General features: G+C 50.1%; 2 protein-coding genes across 2 annotated transcripts; both read right to left on the minus strand.

Moving 5' to 3' along the window:
* Positions 1 to 248: 248 nt before the first annotated feature.
* LOC109317467 (fibrinogen-like protein 1-like protein) lies at positions 249 to 17,813 on the minus strand. The gene is given in 2 exon segments (XM_019546176.1): positions 249 to 1,234; positions 17,668 to 17,813. Coding segments are annotated over 2 exon segments (768 nt in total). The 3' UTR covers positions 249 to 612.
* A 317-nt stretch (positions 17,814 to 18,130) lies between these two features.
* Positions 18,131 to 19,239, minus strand: LOC109317489 (protein FAM170B-like). The gene has a single exon (XM_019546196.1). The coding sequence runs from the start codon at positions 18,844 to 18,846 to the stop codon at positions 18,343 to 18,345; it is 504 nt and encodes a 167-aa protein (XP_019401741.1). The 5' UTR covers positions 18,847 to 19,239; the 3' UTR covers positions 18,131 to 18,342.
* Positions 19,240 to 26,539: the final 7,300 nt, after the last annotated feature.

The raw sequence follows: 26,539 nt of genomic DNA on the forward strand, positions 1-26,539 counted from the left end.
GTGACTTTAATAAATAAGCATCCAAAGACATGTGCTTGGTGTCAGAGTCAATGGCTCTGGTGATTACACTGCAGTAATTTTGCACCTTTGGGATTTAATGACAAGCTTGTATCAACAATTAACTATCAATGTAATGTTTTGCAATACGTAGAGGAGATGTTTAAAAAATACACGAGCCAGGGATGCATCTAGATTCTAAATTCAAACTCAACCACCCCTTAATATCCATAGGGACTGAACTTTGAAGTCCCAATTTTTTAACCATTGGCCATGTGAATTCTGAGCGGCATTTTCTATACAGCAGAAGGAAAGCGGTGGGGCTGCAAAGAGCAAAATTAATTTGGGTGTCAGGTTAAATGAGGGGTATCATTGTTGATGTGGGGCACTTGAAGGATGGTTTGAAGGCACATACCTGTCACATTAACAATACTATGAGAGCACATACGTATGATGGGCATTAGTACCTTGTGGAAACCTCAAGATAGGCTATGAATGGAGTGATCAGAGCAGGCACAACAGCGGGATTATGTTAACTCTCTAGGGGAACAAGCTCCATGTCTAATATCTTCTCCCCAGCTTGAAAGTGCAGGCTCCTGGGGAGGCTGGGCTGCTTCAGCAAGGGCAGCACACATCCGTGGGCTTGACCAGAATGAGGGAAGATATGCACTCCCCACTGCCACAGAAGCCTACCCAATAGATATAGTTTTTTGCATTGAATAGGATATTTTGACACTTGTACCACCAACCTTCATAGCTACTTGCACTATTCCCACTAGCCTGGTCCTGATCTTTGTCTGTTGTGCTAAACTTTGTGTTGTTGTGCATGCCCCCATAGCCAGAGTGGTAGCTAGTGAGATAGTCCTTGTCCTCTCCAATGAACCTGCCCAGCCGCAGTGGATACCCACTGGGTTTGTCTTCCATGCTGAAGATGTCAAACTCTGCATAGTGGCTTTTGTTGGCTTTATTCTCTACAACAAAATGGACCTTGTAGGAGCTCTGCCATGTCAGCAGGTGCAGGTATTTAGTGCCCATCCAGTAATCCTTCTCCACGTTCCCAAAGCCATACTTGTAGGTGGTCTAGGACTCTTTCCAAGAGATCTCAGAGTTGTGAGAATTTCTCTGGATGATGGTCCAGCCCTTGCCTTCAGTGTCCATGTCACACCAAACCACCAGAGGAGGGCAGTCTGCAGGTTGGATGACATAGATCCCACTGGGGCTTCCTTTATGAATGTGGCTGCAGTCTCAGGGGAACCGTGAAATACCATGTACAACTGGTTAAGCGAGGGGGGAGAGATAGAAAAACACAGACAGAGATCCTGCTATTTGTCAAGGTAGAAATAACTGGAACCAGGGTTATTTAAGGCAGGATCCCATTTATATCACAATTCCACAGCTATTGCATTCATCCCTTGCCCTTTCCTGACTAAGAACCTTATGGCTCAGATTTTGTAATGTTCCATTGTACAAGACAATTGTGTTCCTTGACTTCATGATTTTTAAGAAAACCTTAATGACAAAAAGATGACAATCTAAAGGGGGTTTTCAAAGGGCCCAATGGAACACGACTGCTGACTATTACTGAACTATTACTGAACTCTAGTGGGTGCTAAATACCCACTCAAGATTCCAGCTGACCCTCAATCTCAAGGCAAGTCTGGAAGGAGAAATTGCCTGGCAGATGGATTCCAGGGTGATGAGAGGGGTACAGCTGTGTAGGCATAACAGTCCCTGGGGACAATGCTTCTGCATCCCCCAGCTGATGTCATAGGGTCCTCTTGAGCCTAATTTTCCACTTCTCTCCAACACCACAAAATCTCCTTCTTGCATCCTTCAACAGCTTGGCCCCTTCCCCCATAGTTAAGTCTGCTTCATGGGCAAGGAGAAGGAGGAACTGCTGCATAGGGAGCTATGGTGCCAGGCAAGCACCCCTCATCAACAGAGCTTACAGGGCCAGGGGCAGGGAGAGTGCTGACAGAGCAGCCATTAGTGGCAGGTGACTGCAACTGCATCTGTCTCCTGTTTGCTCAACCTGCTGTGAACTGCACCCTCAGGCTGTGACCTCTTTCTCCATCCTCAGATGTCCCAACCCTACCCTCACCCCACAAGAGGGAATAAAGGATGGGGAAAGATATCTTCCCAGACTACCCATAGGCAGCTTGTGCTAAAAGGCCATGCGGGGGGAGGAGTTGCTTAGTGAGTGATACCACCTGTTTAACAGTGCCTGAAGCAGAGCAGATCATAGCTACCAGTGTCCAAGTGCTGGGCCACAAAGGAATGCATTTGTTCTGCTGTCACCCTGACTGGACCATGATCTCAGTGCACAGCCTGGCAGGGGTCAGCAACAAATGGCTATGGGCTGAATCTGGCCAGTGGAGCTGGAGGTCTTTGCCTGTGTCCACCATGGTAGGGCACTTGGGGTGCCCTGGCAGCATCCTGGCAGGTGTGGGCCAGAGCTAAATGGGGGGTCAGCTGACCCAGGGAGCCACAAGTCTAGGCCCTGAAAGAAGCTGGCAGTAATATCTGGGAGCCTGTTGAGAGAACACCACCTAGGCAGGATGGCTGCAACTCCAGGAGGCCAGCTAGGAGCTAACACCTAAAGCTGTCTGGAGATTTGGGGAAGAACTAAGGGGAGGAGGAGGTTCCTAGGGACCCAGGTAGGAGTCCAGAGTCTAGTTAGGGGCTGAGAGTGTGGGACCAGTGAGGAACCCCAGAAGGGGGTTTAAGTAAGTGAAAGAGAATAGGAAGTGGCAGCAGTGCAGATACAGCCTCCAGTTTCCTAGCCCTGGATCAGTTCCTCACCTGCTGGAAGCTGTGCCTGCACTTCAGCTGGGGAACAAGGAAAAACAGTGGTGGCAGAGGCACAGCTCCCAGCTACCTGACTGTGGTGCAAGTGCAGGCAAACCCCCCAGCTGCTGATGCATTATGGAAGCCCCCTGGTCTGCACTGGACTGTAGCTGGGTTATTCCAGCCCATAGCTTGTAAAGGTTGCCAGCACCTGTCTTGCCAGCACGGAGGACAAAGATGGCACAGACCCTTCCAGCAAAGTGCCAGGGGATGCATTTTCCATGGAAGTAGGCACAAGAAGACAAGGTTGTACTGTCTAACACAACCAGCCAATCAGCCCAAACTGCTCCCACTCCCAGGCTTTATTCCTGAGACCCTATACGCCATGAAACGTGACTCTAGCACAGCTAACAGATACCAGGGCTTGGCTTCACTTGGAGCAAGTGCTGGAAGCCAGTGTGATGGGGAGCTGCACTTAATGGGTAAGTTGGCATTAAGGAGGCAGGGAACCCAGTCCAGTCAGTGAGTTACACCAATAAGAACGTGTAATATGGAGAAAAAAACAGACACAAGCTTCTGATCCTCATACCTCCAATATGGAAGGTGAGGAAAGCTCTCCATTTGGGCCTGTACTCACCCTCTTGTGATGGATGCTCCTGTCAGCCTTGTTCATAATGTCATGGGCAGGAATTATGGGAAGAAGTGTTGTCACTAACAACACAGAGAGAAGCACAAGCGACGATCTGGACTGGAACCCTGCAGAGGAACAGTGACCTGAAACACAGCAGGGGACCGGGGGACTTGGACACTGTTATCTGGGTGTAAGGGAAAGGGAGGAGAGGGACCTGTGGCAGAGAGCCAAGGGGCTCCTGCCACTTTAAGCAGGCTCAGCCAGCTGTATTGGGCCCACAGCTACAGGCTGGCCCTTACTTAACAGGGAAACAGCTGTGTGGAGCTGAGGTGCTAGAAAGGCAGTATGGCTTCCAGGCATATAAACCTGGGGCCTGAGCCATGCTAGATAGAGAGGAACACCCAAGGGAGATGTCTGCAGCAGATAAACTAGCAGGCACCTGAGCTGTTCCCTGGAGATGCCCAGAGGGAACTAAGGGGAGCTGTTGCCCTAAGTCAGGCAAGAATCCAGAGCTGGGTAGGTCTTGTACTGGGGGAACAGTGGCTCATATTTTGTGTTGGGATTTAAGCTTGAAACCAGTGGACCAGGGTGGCTATCAGGGGCAGCCAGGAGGCCACAGGGAGATGCCTGGTAGGGCACTAGTATTAGGCAGCTTAGCCTGGTTCATGGGCCAGAGGGCTAAGAGCAGGAGAAGCAAGCAGCCCAGCCCAGGGTAAAGGAGAAGAGGATGAAGGCAAAGATGGTGAGGGCAGCCCATCCTGGAGTCAAGCACCCAGGGGACTGAGGACTGGCCTGTGTGAGAGGCACAGGGGCCTGGGGCCCTGAGACACAGAGAACTGGCAGGACTAAGACCAAGAGCAAAACAGAAAAGACTGTACTACGGCTGGAGGTCTGCAGCCAGATGAAAGGGAGGCCAAAGCCAAGAGGTCTGAGACCTCTAAAAGGGACAGAATGGTGTACAGAATAATATCTGCAAGGCATGGATATGGCTGTAGGGGTGGAAGGAGGCCACAAACTTAGTCCCCAAGGCCTGTAGGACATAAGGAACTAGAAGAGAAAGAGCAAGGGAGAGCACTTTAGGTACACCAGCCTCTGAGGGCAGCCTCCCTTCATCAGTTTTTACAGTAAGATGTGGCAGACAAGGAACCAGGGTGGGACCCTGAGAGGTGGAGGCAAGAGCCAGGCAGGGTTAAAGCAACCACTAGGAGGCATCACAGCAACTCCAAGCATCTTACTAGTTACAGGCAGCCTTGGCAATAGAGCCTAAAAAAGTTACTTGGGCCCCTATCTCCCATTTGGAGTCATGTGGGATTTGGGCATCGACATGGCTCAGGTGCTTCTGAAAATGTTTCTCTGAAGCATGAATCGAAGAAGCCTCAGCACCCACAGCAGGGGCCAAGCTGTCACAAGGTCTCATTCCCATGCAGTTTCTCAAAAGGACTCCGCACAGTGAGTGTGTGCTGGTCATGGGCACATTTGAAGCCATCTCTGAGCTTCTTTCCCTGGCAGAGGTCTGGAAGAAACCCACCTTCCTGTCATGTACCCAGACTGCTCCCTAGGTTGGGGCAGAGTGTCACCATCTGCAGCTGCTGGCACTGAGCCCTGCTTCCCTTAGGAACAGGAGTACACCAAGCAGAGAGCATGGGACAGTGGTGATGCATAGGGCTTGCATGGGGGTGCCCATTCATCCCTGGGAGCACCGGTGCACCCCCTGACCAGCCACACTTGCCGCTTAGGCAATGGGTGGGGGGGCAGGCCAGAGTACCAGTGCCCCCCACTGCAAGTGCCAGCTGATGGCTGCAATTGGCTGGCGCTTGCTCCCAGAAGTGGCTGCAGCCACTCCTGGAAGTGGCTGCAGTGATTGGTCACCATGGGATCACCCATTGGCAAGACTGGTTGCAGGGGGGGCGCATGCCCCCCCCCCCCGACTAAGGCAGCACCAGCTACCCATGGTATAGGAACTATTGCTACCTGGTAAGTCCCCCTCTCTGGTCTGGTCTCAGCCCTCCCATGGTCTCAGCTTCCCCTCAGTGCACTTCAGTGAAAGTACCCAATCCACCAGCAAAGAGAGCAGGTCTGCATTGTAGGGTGTGCAGATATGGGGCCTGGCTGTTGTGACCATGTGGGGTCAGCTGCACTAAGGGACTGAGGTATTGCTCTGGCTCTTGGCACCAGGAGTGAACAGGGGCAGCTGCAGCCCTGTATTTATATGACTATATTACCAGAACTGTCTCCAGCAGGAAGGAAAAACAGCTAGACTAGGCTGGTTCCCAGGTCTGAGCACCAGTCAGGACTCTCTTTCATGCTGGTGACTGTAGGTGCACATAGCTGTGACACGGAAATGACAGTCCATGTTTCAACCCATCCCTGGTGGAGCAAGACCCCATAATAACCCAGGAGGACCCTGTGGCTGCAGACTTTGCAGAATTCTCTGGAGCAACTTTAGACATAGACCTGTGCAACGGGATGCTCCTCAAGCAGTAGGTTACTCCTGGGCCACATCCAAATGATCGTAGACATGCAGTACGTGGTGCCGCAGACCTGTCTGCCATGCCACACGCTGCACATGCAGGCATTCCCTGTGCTGCTACCTTGCAGTGTTGTTGACCCTGGGAAATCCTGGAGTCTCTTACTGGAGTCAGTGTCTGCAGTGGGACTGACCCCTGCTTCTTCAGCTCCTTACCTTCACACAACTGGAGAGGCTAGAACCAGAAGTCTCCAGGCCCCAGAGAAACCTTCATCCCTGAAGACACCAGATCTTGGTCTGGCTCCTATTTATTTATACTCTACTCCAACCCTTCCCTCATGGGATACACAGAAATCTCTTTGTTTTCTTTACTGTTGCAGTTTTTAGGGTGTTTCATCCTTTTGGTATAAAGGCAGGGGGTGGTAGTGTGGGGTATGTGTGTGGTCTTTGTATGGGGGACTGGTAGATGTGGGGGGAGTGAAAAGATGGTAGTGGGTATGGAAGGAGGAGATAGCATATGCAATGTGTGAGGTGTTTACCAGTGTGAGGTGTGCATATTTTTGTTGAGGGAGGGAAGGGGGGCTGTGTAGATACGGTCATGGAAAGTTTATGTTGGGAGTATGTGGGTGTGCGGTGGAAGTGTGATGGTGTAGGGGTCAGTCTTTGGGGTGCTGTATTGGGGTCTAGAAGAGCCCTGGCAGGTAAGGGGGGGGGGTATAGGAGACCCATGTGGGTGGGGATGGAAAGCGCCATCGGTAAATCACAACGTGGACTCAACACTATAGAACAAGCTCCCTTCAAACCCTGCCTGCCAGGGAGAAGCCACATGCTGAGTTTCTGGGCTGGGAGAGAGCAGGATCCAGAGGGAAGGGCCCTGGATACCTGAGTTCTACCCATGACCTGCAGTAGAAGCAGGGGGAAGCCATGTCACTGCTCTGTACCTTGGTTTCCCCATGGGTAAAGCAGGGAGCCTACTGGTACCCTTCTCTTCTGAAGTACTTTGGATGCAGAGATGACAAGCAGGAGAGGACAAAGAGGAGAATCTGGCTTAGTTATGAAACACCAGCACTACTGGATGTGGCTGTATTTGGGATGGGGTCCTGCAGGATGGCTGTGATCTTCCCAAGGCCCCCTTACTGTGCCAAGTTGGCCCAATGGCTCTATTCTCGCCCACCACGTTTTTGATGGTATGATTGATAGGGAGGCTGCCTTTAAGTCCTCTCAGACATTGTCCTAATTGATTCTCTGGACCCCATGGGTTTCTGGATTTCTGGTGGGTCCTGCTCCAAAATAGATGCCACAATGGCTGTTTCAGGGCACCCTAACCTCATGGGCTATGCGTGGCTCCAACCATCCCTTTACCATGCCCCAAGCCTTGTAGATGGTACCAATGTTGTTTGGTCTGGGCCTTGTTGCAATTTGGCCCCCGGTCTTCCCTGGGCTCGCTGCATCCCTGTCTCACTCTGCGCCTCACTGGCACCTAGGCTCTGTGCACCCCAAGTGCTGCGCCCTCTCTGGCACTGGGGTCCGCATGCTGCCATGGGCCCCCTATGAGGCTTCCTCCTTCCCTAAATAGCCTCACCCAAACCACCAGTCTTATACAACAACAAACAAAACACAAGCCCCTGGTCTGTAACATAAATTCAAGCCGCCCCACTCTAACATCATTCAAACCCTACCAGGGAATCTTCTGTCCCTTAACAGTATCAGAAGCTGCTTCTGCAGTCAGACCTCTCCCCGTTGCTTACTCTAGGAGAGCTCCTTCCCCCTTCACTGCTGACAGGGAACTGCCTTCCTGGCCTCAACCCTGGGGTTTATATATGAGCCAGGCCCTCCCCTTTCTGGTCAGCTGACCGCTGGCAGGTGTGGGCCACTAACCGGTCCTGACTCCCCTAGTAACCAGCAGCTGGGCCTCTGTAAAGGAGCAGGGCCCCCTAGTGCCCTGCGACAGTGGCATAGAGCACAAGGAAGGCCATGTTGCTTACTGGATGACAGCAAATACAGAAGTGCAGTGCAAGGGGCCTCCCCACATCATTCTTTCTGCAGAGGGGAAGGAAGATTCTGCTGGAGGTCAGCAGAGTTGGGGGTGTCAGAGGAACCACTGCTGGACACTGAAACCGTACTCCTAAAAGTGTGTGGTTTGCCAAGATGGGCACAGGAATACCCCCTCACTTTGCTCTGGAAGTGACTGCATCCACTGGGATGACTGCTTTGTGCCAAAAGCTGAGCAGCATGTGCCTGCCTTCATCCCAGAGACTCAGACCTTGTTTCAAAGTAGGCAATGCACCAGGGCTCTCCTCCCCTTGTGTACTACCCAGGGCTGCAGGGCCAGCAGCTTCCTTCCACAGCCTAGGGGCTCAGTACCTCTGCCTGTATCTCCCTAGCATCCCTAGAGCATGTAAGGTCTGGCCATCCCCACCCAATCTCAGCCTGAAACACTGAAGCTCAACAAAATGCTGGACAAAATCCAAGTAATACTCACCCATCACAGAGGTTGCTGCTGACCAGCCATGTTAGTGCCCTGAGGCTCCACTTCCAGCATCTGAAAGCAGAGCTAGGGCTCCCTGCCTTTATAGGGAAAGTGCAGTGCACACCTGGCTTATCTGGTTACTCCATGGCTAGACTACTACTACTCTTCCTTGAGGGGATGTAAACACACATCTGCCACTTCCATGAGTGCCTAACTATCAACTGATACAATAAGAAAGTCTTGTGAGATACTTGAGTGTGTTTATGAGCATCCAAGGTTGAACTGTTTGTTATTGAATCAGCTGTTGGTAACTGATTTATAGTTTTACTTTACTCCCAAAATAGTCTGTGCTGGCCAGTAAGGCATCTTTCTTACCCACAGCAGTGTGCCAAGTCATCCAGGTCCCTATTGTTCCTGGGAAGAATACAACAGTACTCTCCAAACCCTGCCCCTGCCCCACTGACATTGGGTCACTGTGTGGCAACGATGCCAAAGTCATGGAGCCAGAAGGAGAGCAAGCAACTTGTCTGTTAGCCTGGTAGTAATGGCATTCACCTTGTGTGGGGAACCTTAGGTTCTGGTCCCTGATGTCAGGATTCGTGGTCAAACCAGATTGTTCTTTAGCAGCACACGTCTCCCCATTAAGTGCTTAGGGATCCTGATTGTCTAAACACAGTTAAATTGAATTGGTTTCTCAAGTTAAAGTAACTAGTTTTTATACACAGGGGTACCTAAATCTAGCCTCATCCAAGAAAAAGATGGATCTAAGATTGCAGTCTTGATTTCATTACTTCAGTTGATGGAGAATTCATCATACCCTGAGATGCATGGTTCTGAGTGTGTTTAGTTCTGCCTTTATCTCCTAACCTGAGGAAATGCCTACTGCTTGGATACTTCTTCCTATTCAAAGACTGCAGTGAGGTGACCCCTAAACCCCCTCTCAGAGAAACAGATTCAACTTGTAAATTGGACAAATTCAGACCAGAAGGAGCATGTTTTTGACTCTGAGCAAAATTGCCCATTGGAGCAACTGGAAGCTCCTGTTCCTTTGGTTACACACAGAGAACTCTGAGTCCTTTGTAGGGCTCCCTCCCTCTAAATTGCAATATGTTTTTAGATTCATTACCTTGCTTTTGGCTTTATGAAAACACAAGCTTCTACTGGTGTTTGCTGGTCCTTCTACTACCCCATGTGATGAGTTGCCATTTGCAGTTATTTCTACCATCTCAGTTAGTCAGGGTTTGCCTGGTTTTGAATACTTTGCTGCATCATAACTGACAGATTGTGAAGGGCTTAAAGTCTAAGAAGGATCTCTCTCTAAGGAGGCTTTCTTAACATATCAACCAATAAATCCAGTTTTGTAAGATACAACTGGGTATGGGTGGCAGGGATCACAGTGGTGCCCCTTTACACACTGGAGAAACTACTTATAAATTGCATCATAAGAAAGCATGCTCTGACTGAAATGTCACTGTAATCTGCTGTATGTGGTGCAATGTAGTACAACATGTGTGTCCCCACTTCTGATCTTTTGGAGCCTGGGGTGGGGAGGGCTACATGAAGTGGGCACATTTGTCTCTCAGTGGCTGGAGGGGACCTTGTAATTGCTGCCCAAACTCTTTCCATTCAGATTTCAGTGTGGTGCCCTATTGCCAAGTATTTCTCAGACAAATTCCTCTTGAAGACACTGGCCAGCTCATTCCTTCCAGTGATGTGGCTGCCCTGGACTGCAGGGGCAGAGGTGTGGTGGGTACTATTGGGAATACCTGCCTCCTCCACAGTGGGAGCTGTAAGTGTCAGGTAGGTGCTGCCTCCATTAAGAGACAGTTCTGGGCAGTGGGTCTAAAAGCCAACGAGGTCAGCACAGGCAGATCTGTCCTGCTGACTCTCATCAAGGCTGGACAGGGCCTGGAAGTAGGCCATAGGATTGAAGAAGTCCCAATTGGAAGGTTTAATTAAATTCTTTGCTTCAAGGTGTCCATTGCCAGTGTAGCCAGGGTGTCTGTGGCTCTCTCTGCAGAGTCATGTGGCAATGCAGCTGTTTTCCAGTATTGCTGCTCACCTGGTTGATCTGGGAGCCCTGTGGGCAGAGCTGTGATAAACCTGGGACTCCTGCTGTCTCTCTGCCAGACACACTTCACAATTGACTTCTTTAATTTGTCACATAAGGGCTCTGCCACTTTTCAAGCAATCTACTCTACAATAAGGGGAGCAACAACAGGACCTGATCCCCAGGCTGATAGACCCGGAGTCAAGAACTCTTACACCACTTTGAACTATCAGGGGATTATAGCAGGGTGTCCCTCTATTAGCCTGATCCAGGAGACAACTTCCTCATAAAGGCTAGACAACACTTAGGTCCCATTTTCCAGTCTTTTTTTTTTTTACAAGCAAAAAGTTTGTTCCCAAGGCAAATAAAGGAAGTGATAACTTACATAAATATACAAATAAAAAACAAAGTAAAACCTCAGGTCTTTTCTAAGATCTAGAGAGAAGAAACCACCCAGGCTCGGTGCTTTTCCCCATCAGCATACCAGTCTCTTCTCTCTCTCTTCCTCTCTCCTAGCTACCCTCCCTGGGAGCTTTTAACTTCCCCTGGGGCCAGCCAATCATCCTTGTCAGCTGGCCCAGGGCTCCTAGGCAGGCAGGCTATCACTTTCTAATCCCTTGCAGCGGGGCATGAGCCCCTGAGCCATAAAACTGTGTTACAGAGATGTCTGGGTGAAGGTCTCTCAGGACAGGACAACTGGAGCCTGGAAATACCAGTTATTGATACTGCAAACAGGTTTTGAAATTGGCCCATGACTTAATTTGAGTGAGCCATCTGGGGAGGTCAAGAAAACACAGGAATGGGTGCTTGCCTGATTCTTTTGACCCAGGTTTTACTAGGAGATTAAAGACTACTGCATGTTCTGCCCCAAGTGACATTGGGTGGCTCCACACCCAAGACATCTGGCACTGCTCACCTCTGCCTTTGGTGAGTACCAGCTTTGAATGAGTCAAGGTAGATATAGTCAGATCTTTGAAACTGAGCACAATTGGGTGTTGTTTTATCTTTATGCTTATGAGCTGTACTATCTGGTACATAGAGGCAGCAGTGATCTGTAATGCCTTGATCTATACAGTGGCTATAGAATTGGTAAAAATATTCTTCCTGATGGATCTCCTGGGGATATACTAACAGACCAGAGTATGGTCTTTATATCAAGGCTGTTGGGAAATATATGGGCCCTGTTAAATCTATACGTGGTCAGGACTTCCATCTGCCACCCCTACATGGAGGGTCTGGTAGAGACATTTAACCAGATGTTTAAGGGGATGTTGAGAAAGTTTGTGGGAAGAGAACCTTGTAAATGGGATGTACTCCTGTTGTACTTGCTATTTGCTATCTGGGAGATTCTCCAATCCTCCACAGGAATCTCTCCTTTTGAACTTTTATATAGGAAGCAGCCCTAAGGTATATTGGATCTTCTTCATAAGACCTAGCAGGCACAGGGCATGAGGTCTCAAAATGTTGGCCGATACAGCCTCAGTCTATAAAAATAGCTGGACCAAGTGGGGCATTCACTGAAGAGAACCTCTGGACTGCACAGCAGACCCCAAAACAATACTATATGCATGACTCTGGGTCTGTCAGACCTATCCAGGTCTATCCTGGAATCCCTGCTCCCTTGCCAATTCCCTCTGTATCAGAGCTGTAAAGACTATTCACCAAATTAAGGCTGACCTAAGACAGCTACATAAAACAGGTAAGCAGGCAATACCAGGAAGATCCCTCAGTTGTAGTAGGTCAAAAGGCCTGGCCATTAACAAGGAACTGACACACCAACCACCATGAACAGAAGCTGGACCACCAACATCCTGGACCTTACACCATAACATGCCAAGTTAGCCCCACAGCATTTGAGCCTGGTCTCCCAGTACATGGAAGGAACACCCAGCGTTTCATGTGTTTCTGTTAAAACCCTATATAGAAGATCCCTTCCCAGGATGTCACCATCCACCTCCACCCCCATACAAATACAAGACCATGAGAAGTACCTTGTATGTGAGATCTTAGATTCCAAAAAGTCAAGAAGTAGACTTCTCTACTTCAGCCTGGGAAAGATGTAGTCCAGAAGAGAAGCTGCATAAAATGTCCATACACCAGATAAAACACACTCCTCCCACCATGCTCATCCAGACAAACCAGATCCTAAGGTGCCAGAAGTTGCCATGAAAAAGGGGGCAGTGTTAGGACCTGTAGAGCTCCAATCCAGGTCTTCTAGGCTCATGGACAAAGGCCTGGGCTGCAGCACCACCAAGCAGCTGGCTGGGTGCTGTACCAAGCCCAGCCTGGGCCCTCCCATGAGGTTCCTAATGGGTAACCATATGACCCAAGAAAAGCTATTGAAGCCACAGCCACCTGATGGGAGGACTATAAAAACTCTACCACTTGCCCTGGAGCCTTGTCCTAGCAACAGTTTATGCTAGGGGGTTTATGCTGAGTCAGGCCATCAGGGTGTCACGCAGAATCACAAAACTAGGGGGTTCATGTTGTAGAGTCATACCACCTGGGAGTTTATGCCAAGTCTGATCATGTTGGGGGAGGTCATGTAGAGCTTCCCCCTGGGGAGGTCCTGCCAAGGTAGGATACCTGTGCAGTTCTGCTAAGTCACACTACTAGGTAGGTCATGCCAAGTGGAGCCACCCAGGGAGTCATGTGAAATGGGAGAAACATGGAGTTCATGCTGAGTTAGTTACTCAGCAGCTCATGCCAAGTCAGTGAACTAGTGGGCTCATGTCAAGTCACACCCCTGGAAGGTTATGTTGCATCAGGGCACCTGGAAGTTCATGGCAAGTGAAACCACCAAGTGGGCCATGACAAGTCAGGCCACACATGTGATCATTTTGTCACACCGCAAGTGGGGGTCATACTGAGATATCCCAGTTGGTCTGACATGCTGAGTTAGAACACCCAGGAAGGAGGTCACACCAGGCTGGGCCACATACATGCTCATGCTGAGTTAAGTCATACTAAATTAGGCTAGTAGTAGAGACATGCTGTCAGGTCACACAGGTGGTCATACTGAGCCATTCCGTTAGAAGGGGTCAGCCAAGTCAGACCACTCAGGAAGTCATGCCATGTCAAGCTGCTAGAAAGCCTGCAGCCCCCTTTTCCTGCCTTTTTGGAAGTGGGCATCTTCCTTTCCTTTGCCGCACCCCATTCAGGCCCACCTTACTCTGGCAGCTCTTTCATGTTACCCCAGCCTAGGCCTCACTCCATCACAACTCCTCTGCCAACTCCTCTTGGAGCTCCTCATGGGTGTAGAGATCTTGAAAGACAGCTGTCATGGTGTGATGTGTCACTCTCACTTCCTTGGCCGTTCCTCTTTGTCCCTCTTTCATACCAGCTGAGGAAGAGTCCATGTCTGTCTCTGTGGGCTGAATGTTGTTGGGGGAGGGAGAAGGATCCTGCTGTTTCCTTTCTATTTGGAAAGAAGTTGTGACTTGGTTCAGATGCCCTGTTGTTCCTTCCCCCTGCCTTCCCCCCCACCCTCCCGCTCCCCTCCACACAGACTCCTAGGCCTCCAAATTCTTGAGTCAATCCCAAAGAGGCATGAGCTGGAAAACATGCTCATGACCACAATGATTGTTTCATATTGCAAAAACGAGCAGTTTTTGCACTCTGGGTCACAGTGGAAGTCCCCAAATCTTGCTCTCCTTCTAAGTTGGTGCCTAGGGCTGGTGGTGTCTTACATCCTTAGTTACCCTACTGTGCCCTGATACTTCTCTCTAGAAGGGAAAACATCTGCCCTTGTGCATGTGGCTACAGCAGGCTGAAAACCCATCCTTGTGCCAAGTTTATTTGGCAAAATCATGTGGGAGGTCATTCTTGGTTGTAGCTCCTCTACTCTGGAACGCCATCTCCCTTGTGACTCACCAGAGCCTGGACATCTTCCAAAAGCTATGTAAAAACTTTTATATGGGCAGGTGTTTACCAAGCAAGGTTAAGTTGTGGTATTGTCTGGGGAATTCATTTTGCTATATACTATCCTATTTTACTATTTTACCTGTTTTAAAAGTTATTTAGTCTTACTGCAAGTTGTCCTAGGGAGTGCAGCATACAAATCTAATAAGTAAGTGCCTGCTTAGCAATACAGAACACCATTGCTAGCTTGGAAGGAACATGCTTTCCCCACATGATCCCCTGGGGCATGACATGGCCGTTCTGCCACTCCACAGCCACAATGTCATGCTGCTTTTTCCATCCACAAGCTTCTTCCCCTCAGCCTCCTATCAAATCCACCCCTACATGATTTAGACCTCCCCTGCCACTGCCTCTCCCAGTCCTTCCTACTCAGAGTGTCCTACCCCCAGGTCTCCCTCTTGTGGGTATGTTCCCTGCTCTTGCAGTCATCTCCCCACTTCCCATCCCTGGTATCCAACCCCACTTCCACAGTCCTCTGCTCCTGGAAGTGGCCCCTGCTTCCTGAGAGCATCAACATTGATGGCCATCTTTATTAGGGGCAGGTTGGCCCTAAGAAACAATGGGTGGAATCATCTGTTTCTGTTAAAGAAAGCTTCATTGACCCAGCCAAGGCTTGTGGGAAAGTAGTGGCTATCTTAACTGAGGGCAGCCTGGCATGAGGCCTGGAAGCAGAAAGTGTGGCTATTTTGGAAAAGATGCTGCTTAAGGTGCCTCCCCTGGGCCGGGTGGAGGCTGTTCCTGAGGACACCCCAGCTGGTTGTGGAGTCAGGAAAGGGGAGGAGGGGTTCACAGCCCCTTCTTGAGCCTCCTCTAATCAAGAAGATCCTTCTTGCAAGACAGGGATAGGCCCCAGCATTGGGCAAGCCAGGAGTCCTCCAGGACACAGATTTGCCAATTAGTCTGACTCTGGAGGAGCAGGACCCTCTAGCCAGGAATCTCTGGGCTAAGTGACAGTAAAAACCACTGGGGAGATGGACATCAGGATCTCTCAGGGCTCTTTGAGAACAGTCTCTGTGTGCAGGGTCTGGCTGAGTGTGCCTGTGATGATGGGCATTGCACACTACATTCCTCTGGACAGCTCTGGGGATAGAAAGGGTGCTGAATATGTGGCATCTTCTAATCCTGCAAATCCACAAGAAGAGGCAGGAAATGTGTTGGGAGCTGTGTCACTGTGTCAGGGGTCATCGCTGCCTCTCCCCGAGTTCACCAGAAAACAGGACTTCCCTTCCAAAGGGCTTGGGATGGATTCACATTAATTGCAGGATCCTCTGAACATCTGGGCCTGATGCTGGGAGTTGAGCCCCAGGATACCTGGCCATGCAGTTTCTGTAGTTCCAGCCCCTCATGCTTGGCTACAGAACCTGACCCACCTCTGAGGCTGTACAGCTGCCTTGACAACCCTGGGATGGCCCCTGCTTTACACACAGCCTCTGATGGCGAGCAGCACAGGCAATGGTTTCATCTTCTGCTGGTACCAGGAGGAATGCTTGTCAGAAGCAGCCGCACTGGCTTGGCTGCCCGACACTGTGTGGTGGCCTGGGAGACGGAATCCAGTCTGTCCAGAGCCTGTAGGGCCAAACTCCATCTCCCAGGAGCGCTGGGGGATGCTGGGTGGAAGCAGCCCCGCCTGCCCACCTGGCATTGTGTGGTAGGCCCTGGGTGAGCTGCGCCCAGGCTCTGGCAGCTCCAGCTCCGGCCTTTGTGCAGTGCCCAGCAGGTGGAGGATGGAGTCTGTCTGTGGGCCACCACACTGTCCTGTTCCACCCTGCCATCAGGGCTCCTGGGATCTGTGGCATTCAGTGGATGAGTGGCAGAGTGTGTGCATGCACCAGGAGCCCTCATGGTGGGGTGGGACAGTGTGGAGGCCTATGGCCAGGCTCCATCCCCTGCTCCGCAGCTGCGGGTGGTGCTGGCAGGTGCTGGCTCTGGGCTTGCAGGGGCGTGATACAGCCCTGGGCAGTCTTATGGTTCTGCTCCCACTGCTGCTCTGGCACTGGCCCCAGCTGTGGGGAGCATGTGTGTGTGTGTGTGCACGCCTATACATAAATGCATGATTGCATGTGCAGCTCTCAACAACTCAACAAAACTCGTTAAGTGGCTCTCCAGCCCAAATAATCGCCCACTCCTGGTCTAGCCCTGGCTGGGCTCTGAGTGTCACTGAGCACATAGAGCCAGTGCTCTGGGATGTTCCAGGTGTTCACAGCTGTAGCAGCTACAGCCATACCAGTCACAGGCAGGCAGGCAGCCTGAGGAGGCCCTGATGTCCCATGCCATTTAATCCGATGTGCTGATGGTCCAGGGAACAGCAGGTCTGGATGGGAATGTTCCCTCACAGGGAATTGGATTACTGGGAAACAGATCCTGCCTGGGCAGGTGAATCTCCCTGCCCCTTCTCTAGCCCACTCTGTTGACCTCTCCCTCAGATGCTCCACATCAATCCCATCCTGTTTCAGCCTCATCCCTCAGGCTTGCTGTTTCCCTCTTTTCTGCTACTTCCCCTGCTAACCCAGGGAAACACTCCTACTTTCAGTCTCATCCCCAGCTTCCTGTGTTCTCTCTTCTGGTGGAGATACTCACACCATGGGATATGGCAGGTACGGCGGGCATAGCAGTAATAGGGTAACAGCTGTTCTGATGTGTGACTTCGTCCACCCTGTCTGGCAGCAGTGCGTCTGACAGCAGCACATTACAGGCCCATCTGTGCTATCTGTTGGGACAAGAAAGATCTGGGATTAGGGTGAATTTAACAAGGTGGGATCTCACGGCCCCTCTGAGACCTCATTTCCTCTAGCAGGGGCTAGAATTCTCCACCATTCCCTTGCAGAAGGGCTGCCCATTTTTAAGAGGTTTGGGGCTGCTCCTCAGAGAGCAGAGGGCTCTGCACCAATGGTAGGAGATCTACCAAGGTGTCCGCTCTGTGCTATGCTGTGTTCCAGAGCCCTGCGGGGGTGCTGGGCTGGGGCTGAGCTCCTGTGGCTGAAGAGCAGGATCAGGCTGTAAAACCTGTTTGCATCCTTCCAGCAATCTGCAGCTGCCTTTTCAGGAGGATCTGGGCACAAGGTCAGGGCATTGTCTCCACAACAGCCTACACTGGCACAGATCAGTGTGGCCCATACCTGGTCTTTCAGCTTCTACCTCCCATCCAACCCCACCCAGCCCCCCTGTCCCCTAATTCACACAGATGTTCTCCAGTAAGGCTGCTCTGGACTCATCCTATGCAGCTGCTTTCAGGCAGGCCTGAGCCTGAGGGCTGGAGGGCAGCAGTGCCAACAAGCCCTGTGTGACCCCCAGGAGTTTGCCAGCCCCTAAAGAGCAGCAACACTTAGCTTTATCTGTATCCGCACATCTCCACAGCTGTCTCGGTGCTCAGGGTGTGCCTGGAGCTGTCTGTGTGCTGGGGACACTTGGCCGGTGGAATCCCACGCAGCTCCCTCTTGGGGGTGTTGTAGAGCGTTTCCCTCAGCACTTTTCTTGGCCAACGGGCCGCCATCTGTGTGTGGTTTGGGATACTGGAATAAACCCTGTGTCCCTTCACAGGTTTCCACCCTCAGGGCAGTGAGGAAAGCCCCGTTGCTGTGGAGGATGTGAGGGCAGAGGACTGGCAGGTGTCCTCAGGCCTTTCTTCTCCCCTGATGCTCTGGTGTGGTGCTGTCTGCGCTAGTAGGAAGAGCAATGCCAGGCCCTGCTCATGGGGCTTCCCTTATGTCTCTGCTTTAGGAGTGGCCAAGGGTGTCACTCGAAGGTCTGCCTTGTCTGGCAGGGCTGAGGAAGGAGAGTGGGTTAAAGAGGCCCAGCACAGCCTGGTGACTCTTCTGGGAAGACGGAGATGTGTGGAGCACTGGCTAGATTTGCTGGCCTAGATGCAGCTGGGAGGTGCTGATGGTGAATCAGGCCAGAGTGAGGGCTTCCTCTGGTGTTGGAGGGTCTGGCCTATTGTGCAGCCTTGTGAGGGCTCTGTGGTTATCGCACATACTTGCTGACCTCCCCCTGCATCGCTGCATCTGCTGCTCTGTGCAGCTTCATCTCCTCCTCCGTGCTTTATCCCTGGCTCTGAATGTTGCCATCACGCGATAGAAAACTCGGCAGCTGAAGCCCTCACGAAGGCCATGTTTCACATGATGGGTCAAAGCCTGCAAGCTGGAGAAGATTCGGCAACAGGCCAGGCACTGCAGGCCCTCCTGGGTGGGCAGGGGCTCCTGTGGGGTGACAGTCACTGCCTCACTGTCGTCATTCTGGGCTGGTGCCTCCTCTCCTTGTCCTCTAGCGCTGTCCTCTGCCTCAGTGTCCTCATCGCCTAGCTCAGACCTGGTGTGGTGGCTGCTCTGGTCCAAGCCAGCAAAGTCCTCTCCCACTGTATACTTGGCCTTATATATACGGGGCCGTTTCCTAATAGGACCAAAGCCAAACCTGGTCTCCCAGGCCATAGTGATGCCATTGACTGCTGTCACATGATAGTAATATAGGTATTTCTCTTGTTCCTCCTCTTTGGTGTCTCTCACAACTGCTGACCTCTTCCTCTTCATGCCCCTGCCAGGTGGGTCACAGGGGCTCTTGGTGCACAGGCGGTTGGTGGCCACGGGCTCCACAATGCGGGTAGAGGAGTGGCTTGTTACAGGACTCAGCCTGGCCTGTTCCTTGGGGGCAGCAGAGGCCGAGACGCCCTCTCCAGCTGCCTTCCCAGGGATGGGTGTTGCTGCACAGGCCTCCTGGTGACAGGGAGACTCCCTGGGTCTCTGTGAATCTGCGAACAAGAATTCAAGGCCCAGTCTGACTGGCAGTGTTCAAAGGGAAACTGCCTCTTTCCTCCATGTTCTGGGCACAAGGGGGCACCTCCAGCAATGGGAAGGCAAACACTGACAGCTGAGAGCAGGGGGTGCCCACTCAGTGAGACGTGCCCAGCTGGGGCGTCTAACACTTTCCTCAGGAAAAGACCCGGAGCCCCTCATTTTTGGGATGGTAGAAACTTGCCTGGACAGAGTCTTAGAAGTTATCTTGTAAATCCCAGTAGTGTTGTGGCCCCTGGGGACACACGTCCCTGCCCTGACATCTAGGAGCCTGAGATGTTCAAGGGAAACTGCTCCTCCTGCTTCTGCTGGGAGTGTCAGGGCCTGGCTGTGCCCATTTTCACCCTCTCAGGACTTAGAGCTCCTTGCTCCAAGAGGCCAGTACACCTCCATTTGCTATTTCTCCTTAGAGAGTTGATCCACTGGCTTGTCAGTGCTCAAATTTCTTGTCCCCTTCTCTCCTTAAATCTCCTCTGGGGTCTCCCCCTCTCCCCCCCACAGAATAAAGGCCTGCATTTTCCCCTCTGGATGGTCTCTGGCTCTTTCCTGTTTAACCCATTTAGAGATCTCTGTCTTGCCTTCCTTTGAAACATTTCTGCCCCTGCACTGTGCTCTGGGCAGTTGTATCTCCCCTTCAGAGAAAAGGCTCTTGTTCTCCCTGAGCGCCCAGCTCAGTAAATCCCTGGGGCAAACTGAATTTTTGTAACTGGCCAAAATGAAGCATCAAAGCGGGAAGTCAAAGTCAGCCCAAAACTTTCCACTTTGCTGCCATGGATTTTTTTATTATAATTTTTAGAATCTCTCAAAAACAAAGAAATACGTCATGTTTGGTCTTCAAACATGACTTCTCACAGCCAAATCAAAATGCTTCTTTCAAACTCTTCCATTGTTTCTTTATTTCTGACACCAAGAACCTGCCAGCCCCACCCCTGAGTCTCCTGTTACCACAAGTGATGTCCCTGGCACTCACCTGCCCCCTCCTGTTCAGCTCTGGGCTCCACCTCCCAGGCATCACCAGGAAGCCCCTGGCTTTGCTTCATGGTAAGCTCAGGGCACACTGGACAAGGCTGGTGCCTCTCAGGTCCTCGACACCTCCCAGAGCGTCTGGCCCAGCACCAGCAGTCAGGCCGAGATATTACCAAGGAATAGGAGATGGCTCTGTGCTCACACTAACTGCAGTAGCAAGAGGCTCCTGGCTGCCCTGCCTCAAGCTCTGTGATCCAAACAGCACCTGGTTGTTAGGATATGAACGGCTTGGAAGGTTCTGAGTCGGGCGAGCTCATCACTGCCTGGGCGACATCACAGTTGCTTCTCGGCAACGCAGGAGATCTGTTTTTTCTGATTCTGAGATGCTTTCTTGCCACTCACAGATTTCAGCTCTTGCTTTTGCTAGTAGGCCAGTCTCTGCTGCATTTTACTGGTGTGTGTTGGCAATCCCTTGATTTGAGGATGATCTCTACCACGGCCCACTGGTGGGTCTTGAGGTGATTTCCTTGAGTCACGTATCCATCCAAAGAAGCTGCAGGTTTTTTGACAGAATAGGCTACAGGCTAGGATTTCTCTCCTTTTCCTTTCTTCACTCTCTCTTCTTGGCCTTGAGGGCCAGACACTTTATCTTGAAGTAGACTGCCACTTGACTGAGGTTGTCCTGCCATTGGAGTCAGTTAGCAGTTGGTTCCTCCCAGGGAAATCATCACCTCCCTGGACCTGTTCCTGATGTACCTACTAATTCATGGCAAAGTGCAGTTAGCTCTGCTAATTACTCTGTCACATCGTCAACTCATATTCATCTTGGACAACCACTCCAAGATCTCTTTCTGCTGTTGAGAAGGTCATCCCCCAGCCTATAGGTGTGCTGGTGATTCCTTCTCCCTAGGTGCAGCACCTTGCACTTGTTTTTGTTGAACTGCACCCTATTGTTCACTGCCCACTTCTCTAACCTGTCCATGTCCACCTAGATTCGGTTTCTTCCCATCAGTGTTTTTACTTCACCCCACAGTTTTGTCACATCTGCAAATTTGGACATAGTGCTTTCCATGTCCTCATCCAGGTCACTGATGAAGATACTGAACAGGACTGAGCCTTGGGGGACCCCGCTGCCCACGTCTTTCCAGGTCGATACCGACCCATCCACCACCAGTCTCTGGGTACGAACCTTAAACCAATTTGCTACCCACATGACTGTGTAATTGTCTATGGCACAGCCATTCAATTTGTTTATGAGAATGGGATGGGATACCATGTCAAAGGCCTTCTTAAAGTTTAAGTAGATTACATCTACCTCAACTCCTGCATCTAAGCATTTAATGACCTGGTCATAGAAAGAAACAAAGTTAGTCAGGCAGGATCTACCTGCTATGAACCCATGCTTGTTGCCCTTCAGCATTGTATTACCTGCTGGACTCCTACAGATGTGATCCTTGATAATTTTTTCAGGGGTTTTCCCAAGGATAGAGGTGAGACTAACCGGTCTATAGTTACCCAGATCCTCCTTCCTCCCCTTCTTGACAATAGGGACCACAGTGGCCCTTTTCCAGTCCTCTAGGACCTCGCCTGAGCACCATGAGTGTTCAGACAGCCATGCCAGTGGCTCTGCAATGACACTAGCTAATTCTTTCAGCACCCTTGGATGGAGCTCATTGGTCCCGCTGACTTAAACACATCCAACCCCTCCAAGGGTCTCTGTACTGGGTCAGCGCTGACAGTAGGTGGGCTGGTGTTCTTCCTGCTCCTATCTGTAATGCTTTTGGGCGATTTGTCTAGATCTGTGTTCAAGAATACCGAGGAAAAAAACTCATTGAAGAGCTCTGCTTTGTCCCTCCCAACTGTCACCAACTGCCCTAGTCTGATCTGTAGGTGTCCTATGCTGCCCTGCACCTTCTGTTTTGCTCCCTATATACCTGAAGAAGGATGTTTTGTTGTCCCTAATTTTTGTTGCCAGCTTAAGTTCTAATGCTGCTTTGGCCTTTCTAACTGATTCCCTGCAAGTGTGAGCCAAAGAGGTATATACCTCCTTGGTAGCTACCCCCTGCTTCCATAGCCTGTATGCCCCTTTTTTTGCCCTTAGGTTTTTCTGGATTTCCCTGCTTAGCTAAGAGGGCTTCTTGGCCCCTTTGCCCCCTTTCTACTCAGTGGGATTGCCTCCTTCTGCACCCACAGGATCGCTTCCATGAGGAATGACCACCCTTCCTGGACCCCCATTTTGTCAATGACCTTGAGCTTTAATGTCCCACTAACTAATCTCCTAAGCACCTAATCTCCTAAAGTCAGCCTTTCTGAAATCTAGCACTTCTGCCCTGCTGGTTACTTTCCCCACCCTTTGCCAAATAGTGAATTCAATCAATTGATGGTCACTATCCCTTGAGTTACTTTGGACTTGCAGATCCCCCACCAGGTTGTGCCCTGTAGCCAATACTAAGGCCAGCAAGGTGTTCCCTCTAGTGGGATCGTATACCTCCTGCGTTAGGTGGATGTCCTATATGCAGGTTAAGTACCTACGTGAGTGGTTAGTTCTGGCTGACTAATCCTCCCATCAGGTCAGGGTAGTTTAGGTTACTCATGAAAACCGTATCTCTCAACCATACAGCCTCTGAGAGCTGCCCAGGGAATTCCAGGTCTAGCTTATCCTCCTGATGCGGTGGTCTATAGTACACCCCGACTACCAAGTCCCTTTCCCTCCAACCCCCTGGTATCCTAACCCACAGTACCTCAGTTTGGCCCTCCTCTAATCCCATCTTGATTATAGACAATGTATATTGCTCCTTAACATAAGAGACCAACACCTCCCACCCCTTTTTCCCTACTCTATCCCGTCTGTACAACTTGTAACTTTCAATGCCTACTGCCCAACCATGAGCAGGGTCCCACCAGGTTTCAGTTAGCCCAACCAGGTCTAAGTTGTTGCTTGCAAGCAGGAGTGTAAGTTCCTTCTGCTTGTTCCCTAGGCAGTGAAGGGGGATGAGACAGGTGTCTGGAAGGGGAGCATTAGGATGATCAAGGGGCTGGCAAGGGAGTGATGGGGGATTGTTCACTTTGTATGCTACATCTGAAAAAATGCAAGAAGAACTTAGATCCATAAAGGAAGGTAAAGCCACAGGCATGGATGAGATCATAGGAAAGTAGGGCTGGAAGGGACCTCAGGAGGTCATCTGGGCAGTGAAGGGGGACGAGACAGGTGTCTGGAAGGGGCATATTAGGATGATTTGGGGGCGGGCAAGGGAGTGACGGGGGATTGTTCACTTTGTATTCTACATCTAAAAATGCTCAGAGTAGGATCATCCTTAACTAAACCATCCCAACCAAGTGTCAGTCAAACCTGGTCTTGAAAATTTCCAGGGATGGAGATTCCCCAACCTCCCTACATAGCCTGTTCCAATGCTTGACCACCTTCATAGCAGCTAGGCAGGTGGCCAAAGCCACAAGGCACTTAGTTCTTAAGAATAAAATAATCTGACTGGTCTCATTCCCAGAACTCTTAAAATTCTGTGGCCTGAAAGCTATTCAATAGCTAATGAAGTTTTTCACCAGTATTTTGGAAACTAGAAAATTACCAGCTTTATTTAAGAGGACAAAAATTATAGTGAGAGTAAAACCTGGTAAGGATCCCAATAAAGCTGAGAATTACCACCCAATAGCTTTATTAAGTGTAACTTACACATCATAAGAAAGACTGACGTATAATAGAATTTTTCAGACCATAAATGAACATATTCCCTCTGAGCAAGCAGGGTTTAGACCAGTGCTTCCCAAACTTATCCTCAGCATGACCCCATTTATGGGCCCATTTCCTCAGCATGACTCCTCACTCCCAACCCACAGATCCCAACCCCTGCGACCCCATCCACTGATGTTGTGACCCCATCTGGGTCCTAGTATTCAGGACTCCTGGGTTCCATTCCTAGGTCTGTCTTTGACCTGCTGTGTAGCACATAGCCAATTACATGTTTTCTCTGAGCAGTTTCCCCACCTGGCAGGAATTAGGGAGGACAAACTGGGTATGAGCAGGACACTATGAATGGCAGCCCCTGTTGTGTGCAGGTGTCAGCACTGAGATGTGCCAATGGGCTACGGGTTAAATGAGCTACTTAGTTTGTATGGTGCGAGTGCTTAGGTCAGATCTGGATCCTCAAGCTGAACTTTTCTCTGTGCATCTTTCCCCTTAACAGAAACTGCCATTGCTACTCTCCCTAGTAGAGCAGGCCAAGAAATTAAGGCTTAGTGCTGAGAAAACATGAATTTCTAAAACACTTTCTAACCTACATGTAGATAAAACAACCCAAAATCCCACATTTTGCCAGAACAGAAAACCCAGAACCATTTCTGATTAGAAACCCTAAAACCTACTGTTAACCTGACAGGATTCAGCACAGCTACTTGGTGGTAGGCAGCAATTAACTGTCAAGTGCTTCATGCATAAAGTTCGATGCAATAATAAAGGGACTCCATTTGGACTGCAAGAACTTGGATCTTTATTAGAAGTGCCATGTGCTCTGTGCTGCTGCTTGCTGCTATGAAGTACATGTGCTCGAAGCTGTTGTGAAATTCTCCAAGCACATGGAGTTTCCCAGTCTCACCTGCCAAATCATCTCCACTGCAACTTGTGGTCCAACCTGAAGGAACTAGGAGGTTGTTACAAGAATCACGTTCCATTTCAGTCTGCAACTGGCAGGCCCACAGCATTCTTAGAGCCATAGGGGGTGTAGTAGTGAGTTGCTGATGACAAAGGGGCTTAAAAACCAGGAAAGCTCTGGCACCTCAGCATCTTGGCAGTGCCCTCAGGAACAATAGCTCCATTTCCCAGCTCAGTAGGTTGGCTGCAGAGCAGCTGGGTGGTTGAATTAGCAGGAAATCAGGCAGGTTTCTGATAGGGGCCTGCAGGGTTTAAGACCTGCTTGGCAAGAAAGGTTCTGTCACACATTTGTCTTTGGAAGTTCCTCAAAGCTGAATTTCTTCCACAAAAGGTCGTTAGTACAATGAATTGGCAGATCCTGGAAAAAATTTTGCCTGATTTTTTTTCTAACCAGCTCCAATCTCCAAATCCTGTGCTCTAACAGCCTGGTGGGGTCCAATGTTTCTGTTCCTGCATCTGAATGGCCTGCACAAAATTAATATGGCCAGAGATACTGAAATGCCTAGCACAGTTCTGCTGCAAGAGCACAGAAGAAACAGACCCTAAGCACCAACCTAAGTCATTCTGGGGCAGTTTGGAGCTGTTTGTCTAGGCATTCAAGATGCTGAAGGAATGAAATAGGGATTAGAGACACTGGATTCTCTCTGGTTACCACTTTTCTTCTTATATTATCCAGTCAGTCAGCAAAAAGGTTGAGTCACATAATTAACTTTGTACAATCTGAAAACTGGATCCTCCCACTCTGTGGCCTCAAAATCTACCTGGATTTCATCATCTTGTTCTCACAAGCCTTTATTGAGTCCTGTCTGGGCTGTTCCCATATAGGAGACCCAGCTTTGGGCATGGCCTAGTGTTGGCTGCAGTTTGCTGCAGTATTGGTTCCAAAAAAATCTTTAAAAAATCTGACAGTTAGAAGCTTGAAAAAGTGACCTGGGTGTGAGCAACACTGCTTGAATCCAGGATAGCCTAAAAAATGGTGGCTTAGTACCCATTTATGAATACCAACCTACTGCAGATTAGCTTTCCCTTATTTCTGGGTCAGAGAATAAACACAGGAAGTTATAATGCAGCAATAGAGGCCCTTTCCCCCACCATAAGCTGTACTTAAGTTCATATGCTAATGACAAAATTCTACTTCATCCCTAAAATGTGGAAGTGGGACTCATGTAATTTTTAGGTATCCAAGTTAAAAAAACAACTATCCACTTCAGCTCATATAATGGCTAAAAGTTTACCAAGCTGTCTACATTTCTGAGGCATCTACATTTTTGCCTTACACAAATAAGTCTGTGCAACTAAGCATGCTCAAAAGCTATTCAACATCCCCCACCACAACATTCAACTCCATTTACACTCCAGTCATTTTTGCCAAGGAGGCATAGAAATGTCATGCAAAAGCCCTGAAAATATAGTTAGCAAAAAACCACAACTATCAACTGGTTGAAATACTGGACATACTTCAATCAGCTGGTCTGGACGATCTTCACCCCAGAGTGCTGAGGGAATTAGCTGAAGTCATTGCGGGACGCCTGCCACGGCTTTATGAGCACTCATGGTGCTCTAGTGTGGTGCCAGAGGACTGGAAGAGAGCCAATGTGGTTCCCATCTTCAAAAAAGGGAGGAAGGAGGACCTAGGGAACTATAGGCCAGTTAGTCTTACCTCGATCTGGGGAAGCTGGGGAAGCTTTTTGAGAGAATTATTCTGGCACATGTCCACGAGGGGCCAGCAGGGGAGATTATGCTTAGGGGCAACCAACACGGGTTCATTAGAGGCAGGTCCTGTCAGACCAACCTGGTGGCCTT

The sequence above is a fragment of the Crocodylus porosus genome, unplaced genomic scaffold (genome assembly GCF_001723895.1).
Source record: "Crocodylus porosus isolate Cpor-Errol unplaced genomic scaffold, CroPor_comp1, whole genome shotgun sequence".
NCBI lineage: Eukaryota > Metazoa > Chordata > Crocodylia > Crocodylidae > Crocodylus > Crocodylus porosus.